The 21,879-nt window shown below is 45.2% G+C and overlaps 1 protein-coding gene across 1 annotated transcript in view; it reads left to right on the plus strand.

The window, feature by feature from the left end:
- Nucleotides 1-11,915: 11,915 nt before the first annotated feature.
- The window catches only part of CASQ2 (calsequestrin 2), a 34,974-nt gene continuing 25,010 nt past the window's right edge, over nt 11,916-21,879 (plus strand). The window contains exon 1 of the mRNA XM_035097320.2: nt 11,916-12,456. Within this exon, the coding sequence (XP_034953211.1) occupies nt 12,223-12,456 (234 nt within the window). The 5' untranslated portion in view covers nt 11,916-12,222. The remainder of the gene's footprint in view (nt 12,457-21,879) is intronic.

The following is a 21,879-nucleotide window of genomic DNA, read 5'->3' on the forward strand; positions in this document are numbered from 1 at the left end:
AGCCGCTTGCCCGAGCTTTCTGCGAGGAAGGAAAGGAATGATGCTTTGTCCAGGTCTGGTGCTTTTTATTTCATTTTTATTTGTGCTTTTAATATGCTCTGTATACAAGTTGTTCTTTCTCTTGCCTGGATGAAAGCGGCAGCACAGCTTGAAAGGGCTGCATGTGCTGAAATGTAGCCCAAGGATATGTGTTATTATCCCTCCCCTCTTGACCAGCAGGGTCTCAGCTCTCTCTCCCTTTCAGCCTTTTGTTTGAACAGATGGGATTGGGAAACAGAGGGAAAGAATAGCAGTCTCTTCTCATTAACTCTCCCAGTACACAAACAGAGACCTGAGCACTGGGGACCCAGGAAACAGGCCTGCTTTCACTCCACACACAAATTGTGGCCATATGTACCCACGTACAAAAGGAAGACACAAGAAGCACACACAAAAATTAGACATTTACCTAAGGGGCCCTCTCTATTTTGATATCAAATAATAACCATTAATTTCATTCATGTTATTCAGCCCCATAACTCAAAAAACAACAAGACCGCCTTGTGTTTTTTGATTATTATCACTCCTTAGCTAAACTATGGACTCAAATGATTTCTTGACGGGTGTGTTAAATATTCAGAGCTGTATCAGGAGGACTTTCCCAACCAAAAGAAGAATATCAGAAATGACGGACAGACCATTCGTCCAGGTTACCTTCCTTCTCTTCAAATGTGAGCAGTTCTAGCTTCTTCCCAGATGAACACCAGTACCAATGACATTGTCAGGGCCGGTGCGTCCATTTAGGCGGACTAGGCAATTCCCACGGGCACGAAAATGGAGGGGGCACTGGCAAGCCTGTCCCGCAAAACCCCTGCGCCACCGCCGCCCTCCCAAGGTGCGCGCTCACGCTCCTCCCGCCTATGGAGGGGACACCGAGAGCCTCCCAGAGGTGGCTGCAGCGAGCGAGCTGTGGCGGTAGCGGCGGCAAGTGCCCGCAAAACGTCCCCTCCACAGGCGATAGGGCGCTGAGCTCCCCCCTTGGCCCACACTCCTTCCGCCAATGGAGGGGACGCAGGGGCATCAGCGGTGTTGTGCATGCGTCATGACGCATGCGCCCGGGGGGCGCCAGATGGTGTTTTTGCCTAGGGCGCAAAAAGCCCTAGCACTGGCCCTGGACATTGTGGACAATAGCCTCTCCTGAAGCATATTTCAGACCCTCCAAGTGTCCTGGATTTACAGAAGCGGTCCTGGTTTCTGATTTGATCCCAGACTGTCCTGCTTTTCCTTAGGATGTCCCTCTTTTTGGCGGATAAATGTTGGAGGGTATAGAGTTATGTGACCCCCAAGCCAAGAAGATAAGTACAGTCATACCTCATGATACATCTGCTTCATGTTGCGTCTTTTCAGGTTACAGATGCGCCGAACCCGGAAGTCCCGGAATGGGTTACTTCCGGGTTCGGCGCGTCTGTAACCTGCGCGCATGCGCAGAAGCGTTAAATTGCACTTTGTGCAGAAGTGCCGCATTGCGTCATGTGCGTGCACAGATGCGGCGCTTAATGTTGTGGCCTTTTCATGTTTCGAACGAGCCGCTGGAATGGATCCCATTCGCAACATGAGGTACCACTGTAACTATAAAACCTTTAGACGACATCTGAAGGCAGCCCTGCATAGGGAAGTTTTTTTAATGTTTAAAAGTTCTATTATGTTTTTAATTATGTTGGAAGTCACCTACAGTGACTGGGGCACGAATAAGAATAAGAATACAGCCATACCTTGGTTCTCAAATTCAATCCATTCCGGGAGTCTGTTTGATTGGCTGCAGGAGTTTCTGAACCGGGACAATCAGAAACCGGGACAATCACTTCCAGTTTTCGATCGTTCGGGAGCCAAAAGGTCTGAGTTTAAAGGCTTCTGGCTTCCGAGGTACAACTGTAATAATAATAATAATAATAATAATAATAATAATAATAATAATAATAGAGGAATAGCACTATTCCCTATTTTCACTAGGGAAATATTGGAGGGTATGATATTTTTCTCCATGACCACACCCCTGTCGAAAGTTTCAGAGAACTGGACAGTAAAATGTTGGCTCACATTGTTGGCTCTCCCAGGATTTGTCCTCAATAGATGACTTACATCTAGAGGGGGGAGGCCCTGCCTGTGGTTCTGCAAAAAAATAAAATAAAATAAATGGTCTGGTCCAGGGAGTGATTACCTAAAACAGGGCAGGTGCCACCACTGGGGAATTTCCTCTCAGGAGAAGTGTCACATTGCCAGTTCCATATTGCCTGTTTTCAGATGTCAGCCAAAGATGTATTTATTCACCAAGGCTTTTGAGAGATGAAAACCCAGAGAGCAAGTAGCTTTACTATGGTCTGTTTGCGTTAAGTTCAGGTGCTTTTAGATTTTTTGATGTTTTAAGTAATACTTTGAGATGATTGTATTTTGTATAGTAAAGCATCCTGGGCTCCTATAGGAGGAGGGGTGGTATAGAATAAACAATAAATAGCAATAATTTTGTTTTTAATGACTTTTCTCTTGGTATTCCTTGGGGATTTGGCTTCCAATCGGCTTCATGTTTCTCTCTCTTTCTCTCTCCCCACAACCATAGTCTTCCTTGGTTCCCTTATTTCTTTATTTGATTTACAGTGTTCTGTGCATAGGATGTTCACTTGGGTGTTTGTCTCATTTTATTATTTAGAATGTGCCTTTTTCCTCATAGATGTCTAATGGCAGTTTGAAAATCAACATGCAGAATACTGAACTAATTGTTTTTCCTTCCCAAACCTTCTCTTCTTCTATCTCGCTATGTTTGAGTGGTTCAATAATTCATTCTACAAAAGTTTACAAGGTTGGAGTTATTTTGGCAGTCTTTTCTTCTCCTTATTTCCAAATCCATCAATATTTACTTATATTCTGTGGTGAAACCATTATTCAGCTACTTATTCTCCCCTAAATGTTTCCGCGTTTCCATGTGCTGCTCTGGTTCGCCACATGACCCGGAAGCTATACGCCGGCTCCCTCCTCCAATAACGCGAGATGAGCGACGCAACCCCAGAGTCAGTCACGACTGGACCTAATGGTCAGGGGTCCCTTTAACTTTACCTTAAAACCTTGAGTTTTGGTACTCATAAATTGCAGACATATGACTGTGTGTCCTTATGACTTTTAGACACTGTCCATAAACACTGGGCATGTATAGATCTTTGATTATGACTAAAAAAATTCTTCAGAATCATACTCTTCAAATTGTCCTGAAACAAAAATGTCCATAATTGCACAACATGCTCAGTGTGTTTTAAAGGTAAAATACCTTTATTTTCACCATTCTATATTTTGTTGTGACAGCTTCATGCTATTGCAACTTTTCACAAGTGGCTCAAAATCCGAGTTATTTATTATTTTATTCACAAGTTGCCTATAGCAAACCTACACAAGGCAGCTACCAAGGCAAAAGACTCTGGCTATAGTCACTAACAGCTTTAACTTTTTATGGCAGGGTGCCATGGGTTTAGCCAGGATTTATGTTAGGGGGGGCAGGACTTTGTTTGGGGCGGGTGGAAGTTTTTTGGGGGGGCAGAACTGATGTGATTGGTCAGTGTCAGACATGGAGAGTCCTCTTATCCCTTCGGTAACTTCACATATAATAATTAACGAGCATTTACTATATTTATAGTCCTTTTATTACAGCTTCATGTTGCAAGCACAAATATACAGCTCTCCGCAAGGAGGGCAGTTGGCTACTCTAAATCCCCCTTCCGATTTCCGCAGCATTTAAGGCGCCAACAGGAAGTTCCTCCCTCCCTCTGCGTCCTTTGCTCTCTGATACGTTCGGACCTCCAAGAATGTGGTGAGGGCAGGGGTCACCCACACTCTCAAGTGACGTCTTGACTAGCTGCCCCCTCCTTTCTGGCTCCCTTGTCATTATCTCATAACTGGGTAACTCCTCCCTAAGCTGTTCAGCTTCTGTCTCTCTCTTTCTGCTTCTGGACACGCTGTAGACAGGGGGGGTGACTCTTCCCCCTCTAGCTCTCCATCGAAGCTGGCCTTCCATAGAATGCATTCCCCAGTCCTCATCTTCAGACCATCCCCAGACAGTTAGTTAAGTATTTTTTACTTGATCTGGGGGGGGGGGAGCTGCCCTCCCCTTGGATTTAGGTTTGATGAGGCCCTAAGCTACTGATGGTAATGGGGCCCTTTATATGTCCAGTTGTCCTTTGTCAACAACAAATTGTCGCTGGTTTTTTGTTGTTGTTGAATATATGCTATATGGTAATTTATGGACCTAATAGGTATCTAAAGCCTTCTGGTGGTTCCCTCACTGCGAGAAGCAAAGCTACAGGGAACCAGGCAGAGGGCCTTCTCGGTAGTGGCGCCCGCCCTGTGGAACGCCCTCCCATCAGAGGTCCGAGAGATAAACAACTACCTGACATTTAGAAAATACCTAAAGGCAGCCCTGTTTAGGGAAGTTTTAAGTCTGTGATATTTTAACGTATTTTGATATGTGTTGGAAGCTGCCCAGAGTGGCAGGGGAGACCCGGCCAGATGGGCGGGGTATAAATAATACATTTATTATTATTATTATTATTATTATTATTATTATTATTATTATTATTATATAAAAGCAATTGATATAGAAATGAGCAAACCAGTGATATTTTAGGGAGCAGGCTAGCAGGCGGGGCCCATTACTTACATCATAGGAGCCTACACAACACAAAACACTGTTGCTGTATGTAGGTTTTATTTTATTTGTTTTTTTATCTTATATCTTGGAAATGTACATCCTGGGTTTTTTTTCTTTAATTTTTTTTTGGGGGGGGGCCAAGAGAGTGGAGCCTTAAGCTATAGCTTGTTTAGCTTATACGTAAATCCAGCACTGACATATTTTCATCTCTGAACAGGACAAAATAAGCAGCACCCAACTGGGGAGAAATAGCTCCATCTCTTAGTATATGCTTGAGAACCAGTGGCAGCCATAACAGTGGCACTGCAATCCAGGCAGACATGTTACAAAAGGTGTCCCCTGCCTTCAGCTAATTAGGACAAACCCATTGATTGCAGGAATACTATTTTAGGTAGGAACACCTTCTCAGAGGACTTACAATTAAGAAGGAGCATTGGCAGTTCTACATACAGTACTGTAGCTTGACAAAGGACTCAGCTACATTAGTAAAGAAAAAGCGTTTTGTATGCGTTATAACACTGTGACACCAGACGGCGCTGTGGAGTTCCGTCTTTCGCCAATGTGATTTCCCGTTATGAAGTTTACGTGTTTTCCTGAAATGCTTTTTTGATGTGTCTAGAGATCCAGCCCCTGTTTACATTTATAATTAGCAGTAAGATGCAGATCACCTCACCCTGTGCAACAGATAGACTAGTGGAGCTTCATTAAGGTAAAGGTAAAGGGACCCCTGACCATTAGGTCCAGTCATGACCGACTCTGGGGTTGTGCGCTCATCTTGCATTATTGGCCGAGGGAGCCGGCGTATAGCTTCCAGGTCATGTGGCCAGCATGACAAAGCTGCTTCTGGCAAACCAGAGCAGCACATGGAAACGCCGTTTACCTTCCCGCTATAGCGGTTCCTATTTATCTACTTGCATTTTGACGTGCTTTCGAACTGCTAGGTTGGCAGGAGCTGGGACCAAGCAACGGGAGCTCACCCCATCACAGGGATTCGAACCGCTGACCTTCTGATCAGCAAGCCCTAGGCTCAGTGGTTTAGCCCACAGCGCCACCTGGGTCCCTGTGCAACAGATAGACTAGTGGAGCTTCATTACCGTAACTAAAATTCCCGAAATTTGGGAACTCCTCTGAAGAATACTCAGCATGGGTGACACTGCAAAAACACGGGTTTTTGCTGCAAAACAACTTCAAAACTTTGGCACAGGTTTGGAGGGGATCCCAAAATTTCAGGGTTCGTAGTTAATGAAGCCGGCAGATTTGTACACAGCAGAGAAGGGAAACGTAGGCACATGTAAGTTAGCCCTCAGTGACAATGTGAATTTTTCATTACACTTTGATCATTATTAGCAGTTGCAGTTTATGAATCATCCTTTACATGTGTGTCAAGGTTATTTGCAAACGTAATGCAAACAGCTAGAAACAGTTTTTTCAAAAGTAAATAAAAAAAAGTAACCCAACAGGTTCAAAAACATTGCAAAATGAACATCTAAGGCAATGACCTTTCCAACCTTCTGTTAAGTTAAAGCTGGTCAAAAGAAAAAAATGCCTTTAATTGTTTCCGTTAAGATGAGATAGCAAAGGACTGTTGTATTGCAACAGGAATGCTGAAACCCCTCTTCTGAATTTCCTGCGGAGCAGACTTCTGATGTTTCTGGGACTTGAAGGAAAACCTCTCCTGCAGAATGCAGTGACCTGCTGGGTATATAAAGGATCAGTTGGTCTCTTGGGTAACCTAGTCCTGAGTTATACAGGGCCTTATAGGCTCGTACTAAAATCTTGAACTTGGCCCAGCAGCAGACTGGCAGCAAATGCAAATCCCACAAACAACGGTAGTTTGCCCCCCAAGCTGCTGTGTTCTGCACCAGCTGCAGCTTCCATATCTACCTCAAAGGTAGCCCCACATAAAGCAGCAGTCTAACTTTGAGGTTACCAATGCAAGGAAAACTGTGGTCCAGCTATACAAATCCAGGAATGGCTGTAGCAGTCTTGCCAGCCAAAGCTGGTAAAAGGCAACGGAAAACATCGGGGACTCCAGGAACAGGGCTGGATTTAGGGGCACCCCCTAGACTATGACATCACCCAGGGCAGGCAACTTATCAACTTCCCGAAGCCCTCGCCCACAGAGTCCGTGTCTTACAAGGATTCAGAAAGTAGCATGTTGTGCATAGCTCACTTATGGAATTCACTGCCAGGTTTGGTGATAGCCATTAGTTTAGATGGCTTTTCAGATAATTCATGAGGTCTATACATTGCTCTTAGTTGCATGGTTGCTAAATTGTACATCCATGATGGCACTACAGGTTGCTAGGAAGCAAGACCACAGGAGGGTTATTGCCCTTATGTGGGGTTGTGGGGCTTTCCGGAGGCGTTTGGTTGGATGCTAAACTAGACAGGCCTTTAATCTGATCCAGCAAGGCACCCCTGAGGTTCTAAGCTACCATATTTTCCCCTGTATAAGACGCCCCCATGTATAAGACGACCCCTATTTGTCGAGCCCAAAATGAAGAAATAATTAATTGCAACATTCCGTGTATAAGACGACCCCCAATTTTAAACTTAAAAAATTGGGGGGGGGAATATAGTCTTATACATGGAAAAATACAGTATTTCCTTCTGCTACTTCTCTGCCCAGCCACCCCAATGAAACTGAACAGAGGGACATTATGGCCTTTTAGTCTTCAAAGGATCCTTCTTATATCATTGATTGTGATGTGTTAATGGCCCAGCTGGTATCAGTTAGCTGAACTGCTCTCCGATAATTCATGTTCTTCGCAGGGCTTCGCATGCCAATGACAATGCTTGAATCTTGTCTTCTCGGGACTGATCTTGTGGCCAATGCAACTGCAAATCTGATTTATATAGGGATCCCTTTCAAAAATATTTTCAGCCACAGGAAAATGTCAAAATAGGAATATGTCAGGCCGACCTGAGCAATTATGTTCCGGATCTGTTGTTTAACCTCATGGTTGAATTTGCATGCTGAAGGGCAGCAAAATGGATTCCTTGTAAAACCCTTTAGCATTTACACAGACGCTGTCTGTGTAACCAAGGCTGTCAAAGTACACGATTTTAGAGCAATAGGTGTTTGGTACGGTCCAGGCCCTGAGACATTTCTCAGTCTGCTTCTTCTTCTTCTTCTTTGGCGATCACTCGTAGCCGAGTAAGATTGTCTTCCATAAACACGGTTTTAACAATGGGTCCATAAGTGACTGTGGAGGCCAATTCTGGATCCACACATCCTTCCACAGTGGGGACATGGGTTTCCAGGGATAGTAGTTGGGAATGCAGTAAATAATTTTAAAAGACTTATCAGATCAGTAATAAGCATTTCTATAGTGCTTTGGAATGTTCAAAGCACTTCTGATACATTAGCATAGTGATCCTTACCAATAAAGCCGTCTAGGTCAATGTTGTTGTTGTTGTTGTTGTTGTTGTTGTTGTTGTTGTTGTTGTTGTTGTTGTTGTTGTTGTTGTTGTTGCCCCATATAGGGACAATAATATGAGGAGGGGCCTGAGGCTGAGAGAATGACTTTCCAAAGGCCACCTACTGTGTTTATAGCAATTTATAGATTTGAATCAGGAGCTCCTAGCTCTTCACTCAAACTCAGAACATTAGTTTTCAATATCCTTTTACATTGCTTGACCCATACATTTGCCTTTGAGTGGAGAAATGACTTTGGCAATCTAATTATTAGTGATCTTGTTAATTTCCACAGCTGTCTTTTAAAATTGCTTTAGGGACATGAGCTGATCAGCTCAGACCACTTGCCAGAAGCTGAAAAAATAGTACCCAAAGGTAAAAAATATATAGGGTGGGGATTCACCTGAGGAGTCCAAACAGCAGAAGCCCTACACAAGGACTTCCGTCTTGCATAGTGGGGCTTTGCCCTTTCCCCCCACAGGCTCCCATAATTTTTTTTTGGGGGGGTAGAGAGCACCCCCAAAACAGTGTGCAGGGCAAGAAGAGGCAAATACAGTCATACCTCGGTTTAAGTACGCTTCGGTTTGAGTACTTTCAGTTTAAGTACTCTGCGGACCTGTCTGGAATGGATTAATCCACTTTCCATTACTTTCAATGGGAAAGTTCACTTCAGGTTAAGTACGCTTCAGGTTAAGTACAGACTTCCGGAACCAATTGTGTACTTAAACCGAGGTTCCACTGTAGTTTCATCCAGCAAACTCAAATACTTGTGCTGACAAAATGATCAGAAAAGAGTGATGTTGAATTCCTCCCAGAGATACCTACTATCAGGGCAGTCTCGAGCAGGTCGGGCGCCCTGGTGCTGAGGGGCGGAGATCGCTCCGGCACCCTCGCAGGGTGCAGTATGGCTTCCGCGCGGCTTCGTCGCGCAGCGCCCCGCCTACCGGCCCGGCGCCCTAACACCCCACGCCACCAGGAGTCTACCTAGAGCCGGCCCTGCCTACTATAACAAGTTTCCTGTAGGAATGTACTTTCATTTCAGGACAGATTTCAGGACAATTGAATCTAGAAGGGCCCATTCAGTTTATTTTCCATTCATACAGAAGCTGACACAGAGGGAAATTAATGGGGTCCCATTTGTGAATAGGCAATGCTATGGCATCACTGGCTGAAACTGTACCTGCCTTTTATGGATGCTCTGGGTGACTAACAATTTGTTTCCCCCAAAATGCCCCTTGGTAAAATAAAATGCCTGTTTCCACTGCAGGCAGCAGGAAAAACACAAGGGGGGTGGCGGGAGGAGGAAATGGAAAGAGGGATAAATGATTATAGTAAATCTACGATGTTTTAAACTAGGGGTATTGTTCTTGTTTATTATAATGATATGTATTTTTGTGTTTTTATACTGTAAACGGCCCTCTGATTTTCAGATGAAAGGAGGTACAGTATAGAAATTAAATAAACAAAAATACAAATAAGCAAACAAACAAATAAAAATGTTGTAAGTGAAACGAGATTCTAACATAGAAACACGAAACAAATGGGGTTTTCAGTAATGAATGGACTCCCAAATTGAAAAAAAATAAATCTTGCATACCCTTAACTTTCCGTGTTTATATGCTACAGCATTGTAGTAGCAATATGATATTTCAATGCAGATTGCGTTTATTCATATAGCACAGGGGTGGCCAACTCCCAAGAGACTGTGATCTACTCACAGAGTTAAAAACAGGCAGTGTTAAAAACAGAGTTAAAAACAGAATCCCCATTTTTGGGGATTCAGGTTGTTGAGCTTTTTAAAGGGAAGAAAGCCTGTTTTTTAGGGGTTCAAGTCAAAGTTGTTGAGCTTTTCTGGGGGAGTCAAAGTTGTTGAGCTTCTTTGAGGGGAGCCAGTGATCTACCAGTGATCTACTACAGACGTCCAGTGATCTACCAGTAGATCATGATCTACCTGTTGGACATGCCTGATATAGCAGAATTGAACAGCAACTGGATTACCTACCTGACAGAAGAATCTGGAGGCTAATTCACCACCAGGTGGCTGAAAAATATCGTGGATTTTCTCAAGCAAAAGCAAAAACCCCTCCTTAGCTGAATAAACTTTCCCTGTGACAAACTTTGTGGTCCCTTCAGCTTGAGCAGTTAACGCTAAATGTTTTGTGCAACATCTCTATCTAGTGTCGGACAGAAGCAATTGCATCTTCTTTACATCCTCCCCCCCTTCCTCGGTTTACCACCTGGTGACCTGAATCATCTCGAACCAGTGGGGTGAAGTGAGAAAGTGTGTGTAAATAAAACTGCCCATAACTTTTCTCCTGGAAATGCTTTGTTCAGATCAAATGAGAAGCAGCAGTTTTTCAGCAAGTCCATCTGGCGGGGGTGTAATTTCTAGATGCAAGAAATGGAAATTTGTTTCAACAAAACCTTTTAAAGTCTTGCCTTTATGCGTGCCTTGAAAAATACCAAAACCTAGCTGTTTGGGGCAGAATCTACAACCAGAGAAAGATTAGCATGTTTTTTCTGTACTCCTGCGCTCTGCTAGCCAGGGGGCTGTGTGTTTCATTTCAGGTATGGGATAAATCTGTGTTGCAGCCTGAAACCTGGTTGCCCCAGCCACTCTGGGCAGCTTCCAACATATATAAAAACATAATTAAACATTATAAAAAAAAACTTCCCTATACAGGGCTGCCTTCAGATGTCTTCTAAAGGTTCCATAGTTACTTCTCTCCTTGGCTGGGTGTGTATGTGTGTCACATAACTCCATAACCTCCAACATTTCTCTGATGAAAATAGGGAAGTCCTAAGGAAAAGCGGGACATTCTGGGATCAAATCAGAAACCGGGGTGGCTTCTGTAAATGCAGGACTGTCCCTAGAAAATAGGGACACTTGGAGAGTCTGAATAGCATTGTTTCTTTTTTTGATCTGTGAACCATTTCAAAAAGCTGGTAGGGCTTAGCAGTGTAGCTTAGAAATAAATACAGTGGTGCCTCGCTAGACGAATGCCCCGTAAGACGAATTTTTCGCTTAACGAAGAGATTTTTCGAGCGGAGGTTGCCTCGCAAGACGAATTCGTTTTGTGTAAAATTCGTCTAGCGAATCATGGTTTCCCATAGGAATGCATTGAAATTCAATTAATGCGTTCCTATGGGGGGAATTCAATGCATTCCTATGGGATTCGCTAGACGAATTTTTCGCAAAATGAATTGACTCACAGAACGAATTAAATTCGTCTAGCGAGGCACCACTGTAGATCTGTTTATGAACAGGCACCCACCCTGAGCTCTGTTGTGGCAGACTAGAAATTTAATAAACAAATACGGCCCGTGTGAATTAAAATGTGTCCCTTTGGTTCATTCCCACAAAAAAAGCAGGGGTGGGGGAGTGCGACAAATCCTCTTGGTTGCGTCAACTATGGGGGTTTGGTCCTTCTTCATAAGAACACAGGGAGAGGCCTGCTGGATCAGTCCAAGTTTGTATTTAGTCTAACAGCGGCCAAACACGCCTAGGGGGAATTCTCCTTCATGGAGGCGAATTAGAATGCAGAAAATAAAACATCTCTTTGGAAAACCCCTAACCGCCTCCCGATAAACAACGAAGGTATTTTAAGGCCAGTTACCCCCAAAGTCCATGGAGTTGCTTGTCCCCTTCTGAAACTCAAAGGGAGATGCGTGCATTTTCTGTCTGGCAGAAGAATCTCTGAGCATTCCTGTTCCTCCTCCCCTCTCCGCTATTCCCTTTCTCTCTCTGAGGCAAAGCAGAGTGCCAGCGAAGTCCCTCAATCGTGTCATATCTGTCCTTTTTATTCATTGCAGGGTCTATTTATAGCCCGAAACAACTGCTTCCTAAAAATGGAGTTCTTAATGACCCAGAAGCCGGGCCAAGCTATGTAAGGTATCCAGGGTTTGGTCTCCCAGCTTCTCCTGTCTGTCTTTCGCCTTTGTCTTCCAACCAGGGTTGCTAGTTTGCCGTGGCTGCTTCTCAGTGACCTCAATCTATCTAGACGGATTCGTAGGGAAAGCCGAGGGTGGCAGGAGGCTAGCAAATCAAGCTGGCAACCAGAGAGCTGGACCTCCGCAGGCTCTGGAATTCCTCTTCCTTCCCCCAACGATAAACAAGCAGAAACACCCCGAGATGAAAGCAGCCTGCTGGCTCCTGGCAGCTTTTTACATGCTCACTAGCTGCAGGGCAGAAGAAGGACTGGAATTCCCTACCTACGATGGCAAAGATCGGGTGATTGACCTGAGCGAGAAAAACTACAAGCAGGCCTTCAAGAAGTATGACATGGTCGGTGTGCTACTTCATGAGCCTGTGGCGTCCGACAAAACTTCGCAGAGGCGCTTTCAAATGACCGAGATGGTGCTGGAGGTAAGTGGTGGGTTGCATGTCACGATCACACTCAGCACCTTGCGGGGACGGGACCCAATTGGGGACGTCCAGAGAAGGATTTGAAATATGCTTGAGTGCAGATTTGCACCTGAAGCTTAACTTTTCCATTCTGCAAGGTTCGTGCCGATGAACCTCCTTAAAGCTGACGATGTTTCTATGGGGCAAGGTCGCTGCCTCCGAGTTGTAGTAAGTGGGGAGCATCAGAGCGATTCAACAAGATCACAAAAGCCCGCTTCATAGAATCATAGAATTGTAGAGTTGGAAGAGGCCACAACGGCCATCCAGTCCAACCCCCTGCCAAGCAGGAAACACCATCAAAGCATTCTTGACATATGCCTGTCAAGCCTCTGCTTAAAGACCGCCAAAGAAGGAGACTCCACCACACTCCTTGGCAGCAAATTCCACTGGCGAACAGCCCTTACTGTCAGGAAGTTCTTCCTAATGTTTAGGTGGAATGAATCTTCTTTCTTGTAGTTTGAATCCATTGCTCCGTGTCCGCTTCTCTGGAGCAGCAGAAAACAACCTTTCTCCCTCCTCTATATGACATCCTTTTATATATTTGAACATGGCTATCATATCACCCCTCAACCTTCCACTAGCCAAACTCTCGGAACGAATTTCCCAGACACTTAGGTTTAATCCAAGTGTTTCCTCCATCTGCATTCCGGTATCAAAGCCATTGTTCTGCCCCTGTCAGGAATCCGACCCAAGCAAGCCTCTGCTAAATCAAGCTGAAAAAAAATATTCCATCACTTAGAAAGCCTCAGTCTGTGCTAGACGCCGGTTTGTTCTCTGCTGCCTGCTTTCAGATCTCTTCGCCGCTTGCTGTTCATGTTTATTTATTGTCAAAACCTATTTCTGAGCCAAGAATGTGTTTAATGCTCTGGTGGTAAAGAAGGTTCCACTATCAGGGAGCAAAACAAAATGCTGTACTGGCTGCCAGAGGAATCCTATAAGTAAGTAAAACATGTAAAGGACTACAAGGCATAGTAGAGGGATAACTTTTGGCAATCTGATTCTCCTGAAATTGCCACACTAAGAATATTAGTTGGGAGAAAGAGATGCAACAGCTACTTCTTACAGAGAAGCCGTCCTACATTGCCCTGTTCCCAGCAAAAAATCCTACTGTGGCCTCCTTCTTGTGCTGCACCTTGTGAACTTCTGTGGGTGTCTCAAAGCAAGACAACTGTATGATATGAGAAGGAAGGAAGTCTTCTCCTAGCCTGTTCCCTTACTAATCACAGGTAGAGCAAATTCATGTTGACAGTGGCAACTTTTAGCATCTCCCACCTGCTGCAAGCAGGTCATCTTCAGGTATGCATGCCAGAAGTGAGCTGCATCCTCTCCCCTCGGAGATTTAATAGCTAGGGACCACAGGGGAACGGCAGCCCTGGCACATCCCCAAAGAAATCGCATTGCCAAACCTTTTAATACCGCAGCCCAATAGGCAAAAATAGGGGGCCAAGAAACGTAGCAGAGACAGGGGCCGAAACACAGGGAGAGTTGGGATATTTGTTCACGGAAACAGTTATAGCAAAGGGGCTTAAGTGTGCCAAAGTGTTGCTAGCGGTGGCGAGACTTGTTTAACGAATTGTAGCAAATCGTTTCTGTAAAGCAGGGGTGAGGAATCGGCCCATGGTGCATTCTCAACCAGTGAAAGACAGACTGTGGGCTTACCCGCATTTACCTTTCCCCTCCTGTTTCCAGGCATAGTCTGAGCGCCTCTGTTTTTGCTCTGGAGATTTCCGCACGAAAACCTGCCCTTTAAAGCTCCGTCCCATTCCAAGGGATGTTCCATTCTCGGCTCACGAGGCTACTCTTCGACATTGTGTAGATCTCTTTGAAACCAACCCTTAACGCGTTCTTCTTCTTTTGAAGCGAGTGCTTGGGTGGCCTTTGTTTAAACAGGCATCCCCAAACTTCGGCCCTCCAGATGTTTTGGACTACAATTCCCATCTTCCCCGATCAATGGTCCTGTTAGCTAGGGATCATGGGAGTTGTAGGCCAAAACATCTGGAGGGCCGCAGTTTGGGGATGCCTGGTTTAAGACATTACAGGTCTTGCTAGGCCTAGCAATTAGTCCAGGGCATAATAATAATAATAATAATAATAATAATAATAATAATAATAATATTAATAATAATAATAATAATAATAATAATAATATAATTATATCCCGCCCATCTGGCTGGGTTACCCCAGCCAGTCTGGGTGGCTCCCAACAGAATATTAAAAATACAATAAAACATCGAACATTAAAAACCTCCCTAAACTGGGCTGCCTTCAGACGTCTTTTAAAAGTAAGATAGATGTTTGTTTCCTTGACATCTGATGGGATGGTGTTCCACAGGGTGGGTGCCACTACCAAGAAGGCTTTCTGCCTGGTTCCCTGTAACCTCACTTCTCACAGGGAGGGAACCGCCAGAAGGCTCTCGGAGCTGGACCTCAGTGTCTGGGCTGAACGATGGGGGTGGAGACGCTCCTTCAGGTATACTTCAGGTATAATGGGAACAACTGAGGAGAGCGGAAGGCCGGCATCTGATGGACAAGGGTGTGTTAAGGCAGAGGGAGAGCAAGCTGAAGATGACCAGCAGCCAGCAGGAGCAGATTCCCTTGGGTTTGCTGGCAAGCTTGACTCAGATGACAGCCGTGCCAGATTTAGAGCGGTGCGTGTGGTCCCCCCGCACAGGGCGCCAAGCCAAAGGGGCACAAAATTGAGACGATTGATAATTGAGAAGATCCATTTGGGGTCACCAAATATTGGCCTAGCACAGGGTGCCATATTACGAAAGATTACCAACATCCGCCCCGATGCCAGTGTCGATCACTTTGATTTGAGCCGCTATAGGCAAATGGTGTGAAGAGCCATGCAAAACCTTCCCCAGTTCATTCCTTTCGCCAAAACTAGGTACCGGCTACAAACTGACTCTGCCCTGACATCCTTCATGTCAGGGCTCATCCACATTTGCCTTTCCTCTGCAAATTCCAGGCACAACCCGCACTTTAAAGCTGTGTCCGAGCACCCTTTTCTTTTGCTCCAGAGCTTTCCCTATGAAAACTTGCTCTTTAGCGCTCATTTGGAGCAAACATCACTCCATAGGAAACTCAAATTGATGTTTGCTCCGATTGAGTGCTAAAGAGTGTTTTCTTTTGTTTTTGCTAGGGAAAGCTCTAGGGCATCTCCACACACACACACCCCCAAAAACCCCACACTTCGACATGGGTTTTTTAAGTGCATATCTGTGCCTGGAAAGAGCAAGGCAAAAAGTAAGTAAGGGTGGGTAAGTCCTGTGTGTTCCTGTACTGGGTGGAGAGGAAAAGAAGTCCCTTTCTTCCTAGCCAGCACACAAAATGCAAGCAGAGAAAAACAGGAAAGGAGTAGCTTCACCCATTTGTGATCTGACCCACAGCTGGCTTCTGCCCCACCCACCCACCAGTATGTGGCCCCCACCAGATTACCCACCAAGGCCTTCAACATAGAAAAAGTTCCCCATCTCAGCTTTGAGATGATAGGTTATGGGGTGATTGAGAGAGAGGGAGGGGTGAGGGAGAGAGAGATGCACATCTTTGACTTTCCCCCAATTACCAGGGAGGCACACATGTCTGTTAAATCTCCCTCGGAGCGTATCTTCTCCAGTTACCGGTACCTCACCAACAGGAGAGAGGTTTCTCTGCTCACGCTCCAGGAATTCGGTTTACAGGCATCTGGGACAAACAATGGTGTTCTGATCTGCACAGTGCCTCACAAAAGGTTTCATATAGTCTTACTAGGTCATATTTTTAGCTGGGCTGGGTGTTCCTAATTTTAGTGGCCTTAAGCGAAAGGCATCTTGCAGCCCTGTGAACCTAGGGTGAGGCTATGTTGAACTCCAGAACTCATTCCTACGCCCTGTTACAAATCTGGTAAAAGAAACAAATCCAGCGATTGCAGGATTTCATTTTCCTCGCTGGCATATGCAACTGGTACAGGATTTTTGGCTAGAGCTGCAGTCTTTCACAGGGTTGCAGAACGCAGTTCCATTAAACTCAGCAGGACATATTTTTGAGTAAACATGAGTAGGAGGATCATGCTGCCAATATGACCCAGGCAGAGTGGAGCATCAGATACGTAGAGTTTAATATAAACTTTATTGGACATCCCATTGCTCTCAGGAGACAATGGAGGAGTGGGTCTTTGGGAGTGAAGTCAAACTATTGGAAGGTTGCATCGCCTCCTGTGCCCGTAGAGACTAATACAGGAGAGGCATGTTTTGCTGGACTTGGGATATCATTTCGTCGGACACTGTGTTAGGCACAACCAATCGCACATTCTGTTTTATATCCTTTCCTCACACAATTACAAATATTCATATCAGAATGCATAAGGAGAGATCAGGGCCGTCTTAAGCCCATCCAGCGCCCTGGCGCTAGGTCCCTCCAGCGCCCCCCTCCAGAGCCTCTCCAAGGGCCCGGGAGTGCCAAGCGGACCTCCGAGGACTCCGCGCTGCGCCTCCTTCTCGTTTCCCCAGCGCTGGGTTCCGCTCAGTCGAGCTTTGCCACCAGCGCGCGCACCGCGGGACCAGCAAGAGCTGCTTGGGTGCTGTGCGCGCGCTGGTGGCGAAGCTCGACTGAGCGGAACCCAGCGCTGGGGAAACGAGAAGGAGGCGCAGCGCGGAGTCCTCGGAGAAGGAGCGCAGTCCTGGCCAGATCGCCGGAACCCTGCTCTCACTTGGCGCCCTTCCAGCGCCCGGCACCGTGGTTCTCCGCGCCACTAGCCTCTATGGCTAGGACGGGCCTGGGAGAGATACCGCTGCATGCAATATGCACGAAACTTTCCAAGCTAACCAATCGCCACCTTCCCCAGTTGCTGGGACTTCAGAGCACACCAACGGACTGCTCGAAATCCATTTTGCAAATAGCCCACACCGCTCTTCCAAGTTTTGCCTGCGAATTAATAGCCTAATTCTCCTCGGAAAGAGCTCTCAGATTAAAACTGGCTGCGCTGCCCTCGCTTCTAACATTTCAACTAAAGCCTGAACTGCTGTCAGTGAGCGCCATGAACAGATTTAGTGGTAGACCCGTCCCCCCGCCCCAAGAGGCTTCCAGCTGGCATTTGTTATCTTCTTCAGCCTCCTGGTGCTTTCAGAGCACACTTGGGCTCGGGCTATTTATAACAAAGATTTAGGGCATGCTGCACTTCCACAAGAGCCATGCTATTGTATGACATTTCAGTAATCCCGTAGAGAAGGATCTGATAGAGTGAGGGGCACAATACAAGACGCCCAGTGCCCCCAAATTAACTTTTATTGAGTTTTTTTGGGGGGGGTGAGCCAAAACTGTTGACCTTGTTTTAGGGGGGAAATCGCTCACCTGTAACAAACTGCTTTTGTTTCCTGACTCGTCAGGAATATTTGACGCTACGGAGTAACACAGTGACGGGGGGGGGGGGCTGGGACTTTTGCTCCATTGCTTTTCACTGGCGCCGATCAAGAGGGATCAGTATACAGTAGGTATACATTTGGCGCCCCCCAGAATTCGACACCCGGGTGCCCCGCACCCTTTGCACCCCTAGGTAAAGACGGTCCTGGACATGGGAGGAGACCCTGGACAGCAGGGGTCAGCAAACTTTTTCAGCAGGGGGCCGGTCCACTGTCCCTCAGACCTTGTGGGGGGGCGGACTATATTTTGAAGGGAAAAAATGAACGAATTCCTATGCCCCACAAATAACCCAGAGATGCATTTTAAATTAAAGGACACATTCTACTCATGTAAAAACACTAGGCAGGCCCCACAAATAACCCAGAGATGCATTTTAAATTAAAGGACACATTCTACTCATGTAAAAACACTAGGCAGGCCCCACAAATAACCCAGAGATGCATTTTAAATTAAAGGACACATTCTACTCATGTAAAAACACTAGGCAGGCCCCACAAATAACCCAGAGATGCATTTTAAATAAAAGGACACATTCTACTCATGTAAAAACATGCTGATTCTTGGACCGTACGCGGGCCGGATTGAGAAGGTGATTGGGCTGCATCCGGCCCCCAGGCCTTAGTTTGGGGACCTCTGCTGTACAGCGATAGTGCCCATAACCATCCCTGTAGCTTTCTTTGGAGACAGAGAATCCTAGAATTGTATAATAGTATCTTGCCCAAGGATGGAAAGACAACAAGATACCTACCAGGGCGGACTGGCAGATGAAATTATTGGACTACGCAGAGATGGAAAGATTAACCAGGAAAATCAGAAACCGGAAGAATCAAAACTTCACCACAAAGAACGGGACTTGGAAGACCACTGTAAACACATGAACTCTTTGGCAGGCTTTAAATAACTCTTGCAATGATACATAGATTTTGGATACAAAAAATATTTTTCCTTAATAAAAATATTTAGAGGTTCTCCCAGTTGCATTTGAATTCTTCAAATTCAAATGACAAAATGTCTTTTTTTTCTTTAATCGACTGCAAGGAAAACACTTGAAACCAAGTGTTGCCAAACAAGGGAGCAGATGGACAGCAGAGGAGCGAAAGAGAGACAGGCCTTTCTGGTGAAGGGCTTGGCTTTTGTTTTTCTCCTCTGCCTGACCTGAATCTGAATGTTTCCATTCCAGGCATAGGTGTGTCACTTGAACACAATGGGAAGGTGAAAGCAAGCTGTCGGGCAAACCCCTTTCCAAGAGCTGCCACTTTGGGAATGTGTCTTGGCATGTGCTAAGACAGCAACCTGCCCCAAATCCTGAGTTTATGCTCAGACTTCCCGGGTGTTATGCTTACTGTGGGCAGAATTCTAAAAATCGGCCTATCTGCCTGCAAGTGTCGCATGCCCCCTTTGCCAATTTTGCAAGGCCAGTGGGCGTGGCCATGTTCAAATGCTGATGCATTGCAGGGGGAATATGTTGTACATGTGTCACCAAAAGAAGAAGCCTTTCCATGCTCTTGGGCCTGGAGTTGCAGGCTGCTGAGTTGCCTTGCACCCCAGTAACAGGGGAGAAATAACAAGAGAACAGATTCCAATTGCAAGAGCAAAAGAGAGGTTTGAGTTTACAACAAAACAGGGAGCAGTTCGTAGATTTACCTGTTGTAAGAATTACAGTTTTGAAGTGTAGGTGGGTCCCCACAAGGCAAGACACAGTGATAACAGCAAGAACCTTTATTGAACCTTTATTGGAGGGAGAAAGGTTGTTTTCTGCTGCTCCAGAGAAGCGGACACGGAGCACTGAATTCAAACTACAAGAAGATTCCACCTAAACATTAGGAAGAACTTCCTGACAGTAAGAGCTGTTCAGCAGTGGAATTTGCTGCCAAGGAGTGTGGTGGAGTCTCCTTCTTTGGAGGTCTTTAAGCGGAGGCTTGACAGCCATATGTCAGGAATGCTTTGATGGTGTTTCCTGCGTGGCAGGGGGTAGGACTGGATGGCCCTTGTGGTCTCTTCCAACTCTATGATTCTATGAACTAACAGAACTGGACAACAGGGGCAAAGCAACTGCTTATATACATTTCTGAAGGCCTGGGCCACTCCCGCTCCCAACGTGATTGGCTGGCTAAACTTCCAAGCTACGAATCACGACTCAGAGTTTAAGGGCCTACGGCAGAGGCCCAAATCCTGAAATGTTCTGTGATTGGATATCATGTATCAAATCAGAACACAGGAGCTCAGAATCCTTAGTCCAGACTCAAGGTCAGGCAAACACAGACCACTGAAGAATACATAACAAACTTCATAATATATGTGGAACTTTTTAAATTCTTGGAACACTTTTTAAATGTTGAGTAAGGGCTTGTCCACGCTGGAGTTTAGTGTGGATTAAAATCTATCTGTGGGCTTATGCATATTACTTTTATTCTGTTCTTTCCAGGCAAGGTCTGTGTCTGAGAACCTTTTTTCTTGCCCTGGAGCTTTCCCCCATGAAAACTCGGTCCTTCAAGCTCAATCAGAGCAAACCCGAATCTGTGGAAAACCCGAATTTATGTTTGTTCCGATCCAGCACTAGCGAATGTGGTTTTGTGGGGAAAGCGTGGAGCAAAAGAAAACACACCGGGACACAGAGCTTTTAAGTGTGGACATGTGCCTGGAAAGAGCAGGGCAAAAGGTAAATGTGAATAAAACCAAAGTCTCCATTAATAATAATAATAATAATAATAATAATAATAATAATAATAATTTATTATTTATACCCCGCCCATCTGGCCGGGTTCCCCCAGCCACTCTGGGCGGCTTCCAACAAAACATTAAAATACAGAAATTTATGGAGCTTTGTCTACATAACATTGCTCTCAATCAACAATCAATACTTTTTACTGGATTCACAGATAATAATAAAAAAACAGGGGGCGGGGCAGGATGTTTTCAAATTGAATCAGATCTGGTTTCTTCTTTCCAACTCTTCTTTCTATTACCTCTACTTCCGTTTTATCTCACATTTCTTTTGTGGCAGTTGTGTATACCGTATATTCCGGCGTATAAGACGACTGGGCGTATAAGACGACCCCCCAACTTTTCCAGTTAAAATATAGAGTTTATACTCGCCGTATAAGAAATATGACCCGGCGTATAAGACGACCCCCGACTTTTGAGAAGATTTTCCTGGGTTAAAAAGTAGTCTTATACACTTCCCACAATGGAGCAGCCATGGTGCGGATGTGAAAGTCCAAATTTGCGCTGAAGGTGGGGTTGCCATGTGTCCTCTTTTTCCAGGACACACCCTCTTTTTCCATTTGGGGCAAATTGCATTTATTTGCTTTGAATGGCCCTCACAGCGTCTTCTTTTTTTTTTTGCTCTTCAGAATATGGCAACCCTACTGAAGGGATCAATTGCAAATGCACACAGATCAGAATCGCTGAGATCAATTTCGAACTGAAAATCTGTGGATTCTCAGTGGGATCAAAGTGTTCTGTCGATGACCCCAATTGTTATGGCAATGGCAATGGGTATCCTGATACAAAGGAGAGCAAGGGGGCCCTGATACCTCCAGCAGATATGCAGAATTTCAGCAAGTGCAAATTGTCATGCAGAGCTGAGAAAAGATTGGCTGCAAATTTTCTCCCTCTGCACTAAAAATGAAAGTGAGTTCCACTTCCTAACCCTCACAAGTCATGTCAGCTGCAAAGCACAACTTATTGGGCATTGACACTGTCCCTGGTTCCCATTTTATTTCAACCCATATTATACCAAGTATTCCCAGCTGGATGAGAAAAAACATTTTTATGGTGCTTTCAGTGTGTATTTATATTGTTTTAAAGGCTATTTTAGCTGTTTTTATTGTATGATTGTAAAACACTTTGAATCTTATATGAAAGGCGATTCATCAATTAATAAAACCATAATAATACCTCCGGCATGATTTTGGATATCATTTGGATATTTCCACCTATTATATTATAACTTCACTAGAGATCTTGGAACCAAATTAGGTA

This window comes from Zootoca vivipara, chromosome 16, assembly GCF_963506605.1.
Source record: "Zootoca vivipara chromosome 16, rZooViv1.1, whole genome shotgun sequence".
Classification (NCBI taxonomy): Eukaryota; Metazoa; Chordata; class Lepidosauria; order Squamata; family Lacertidae; genus Zootoca; species Zootoca vivipara.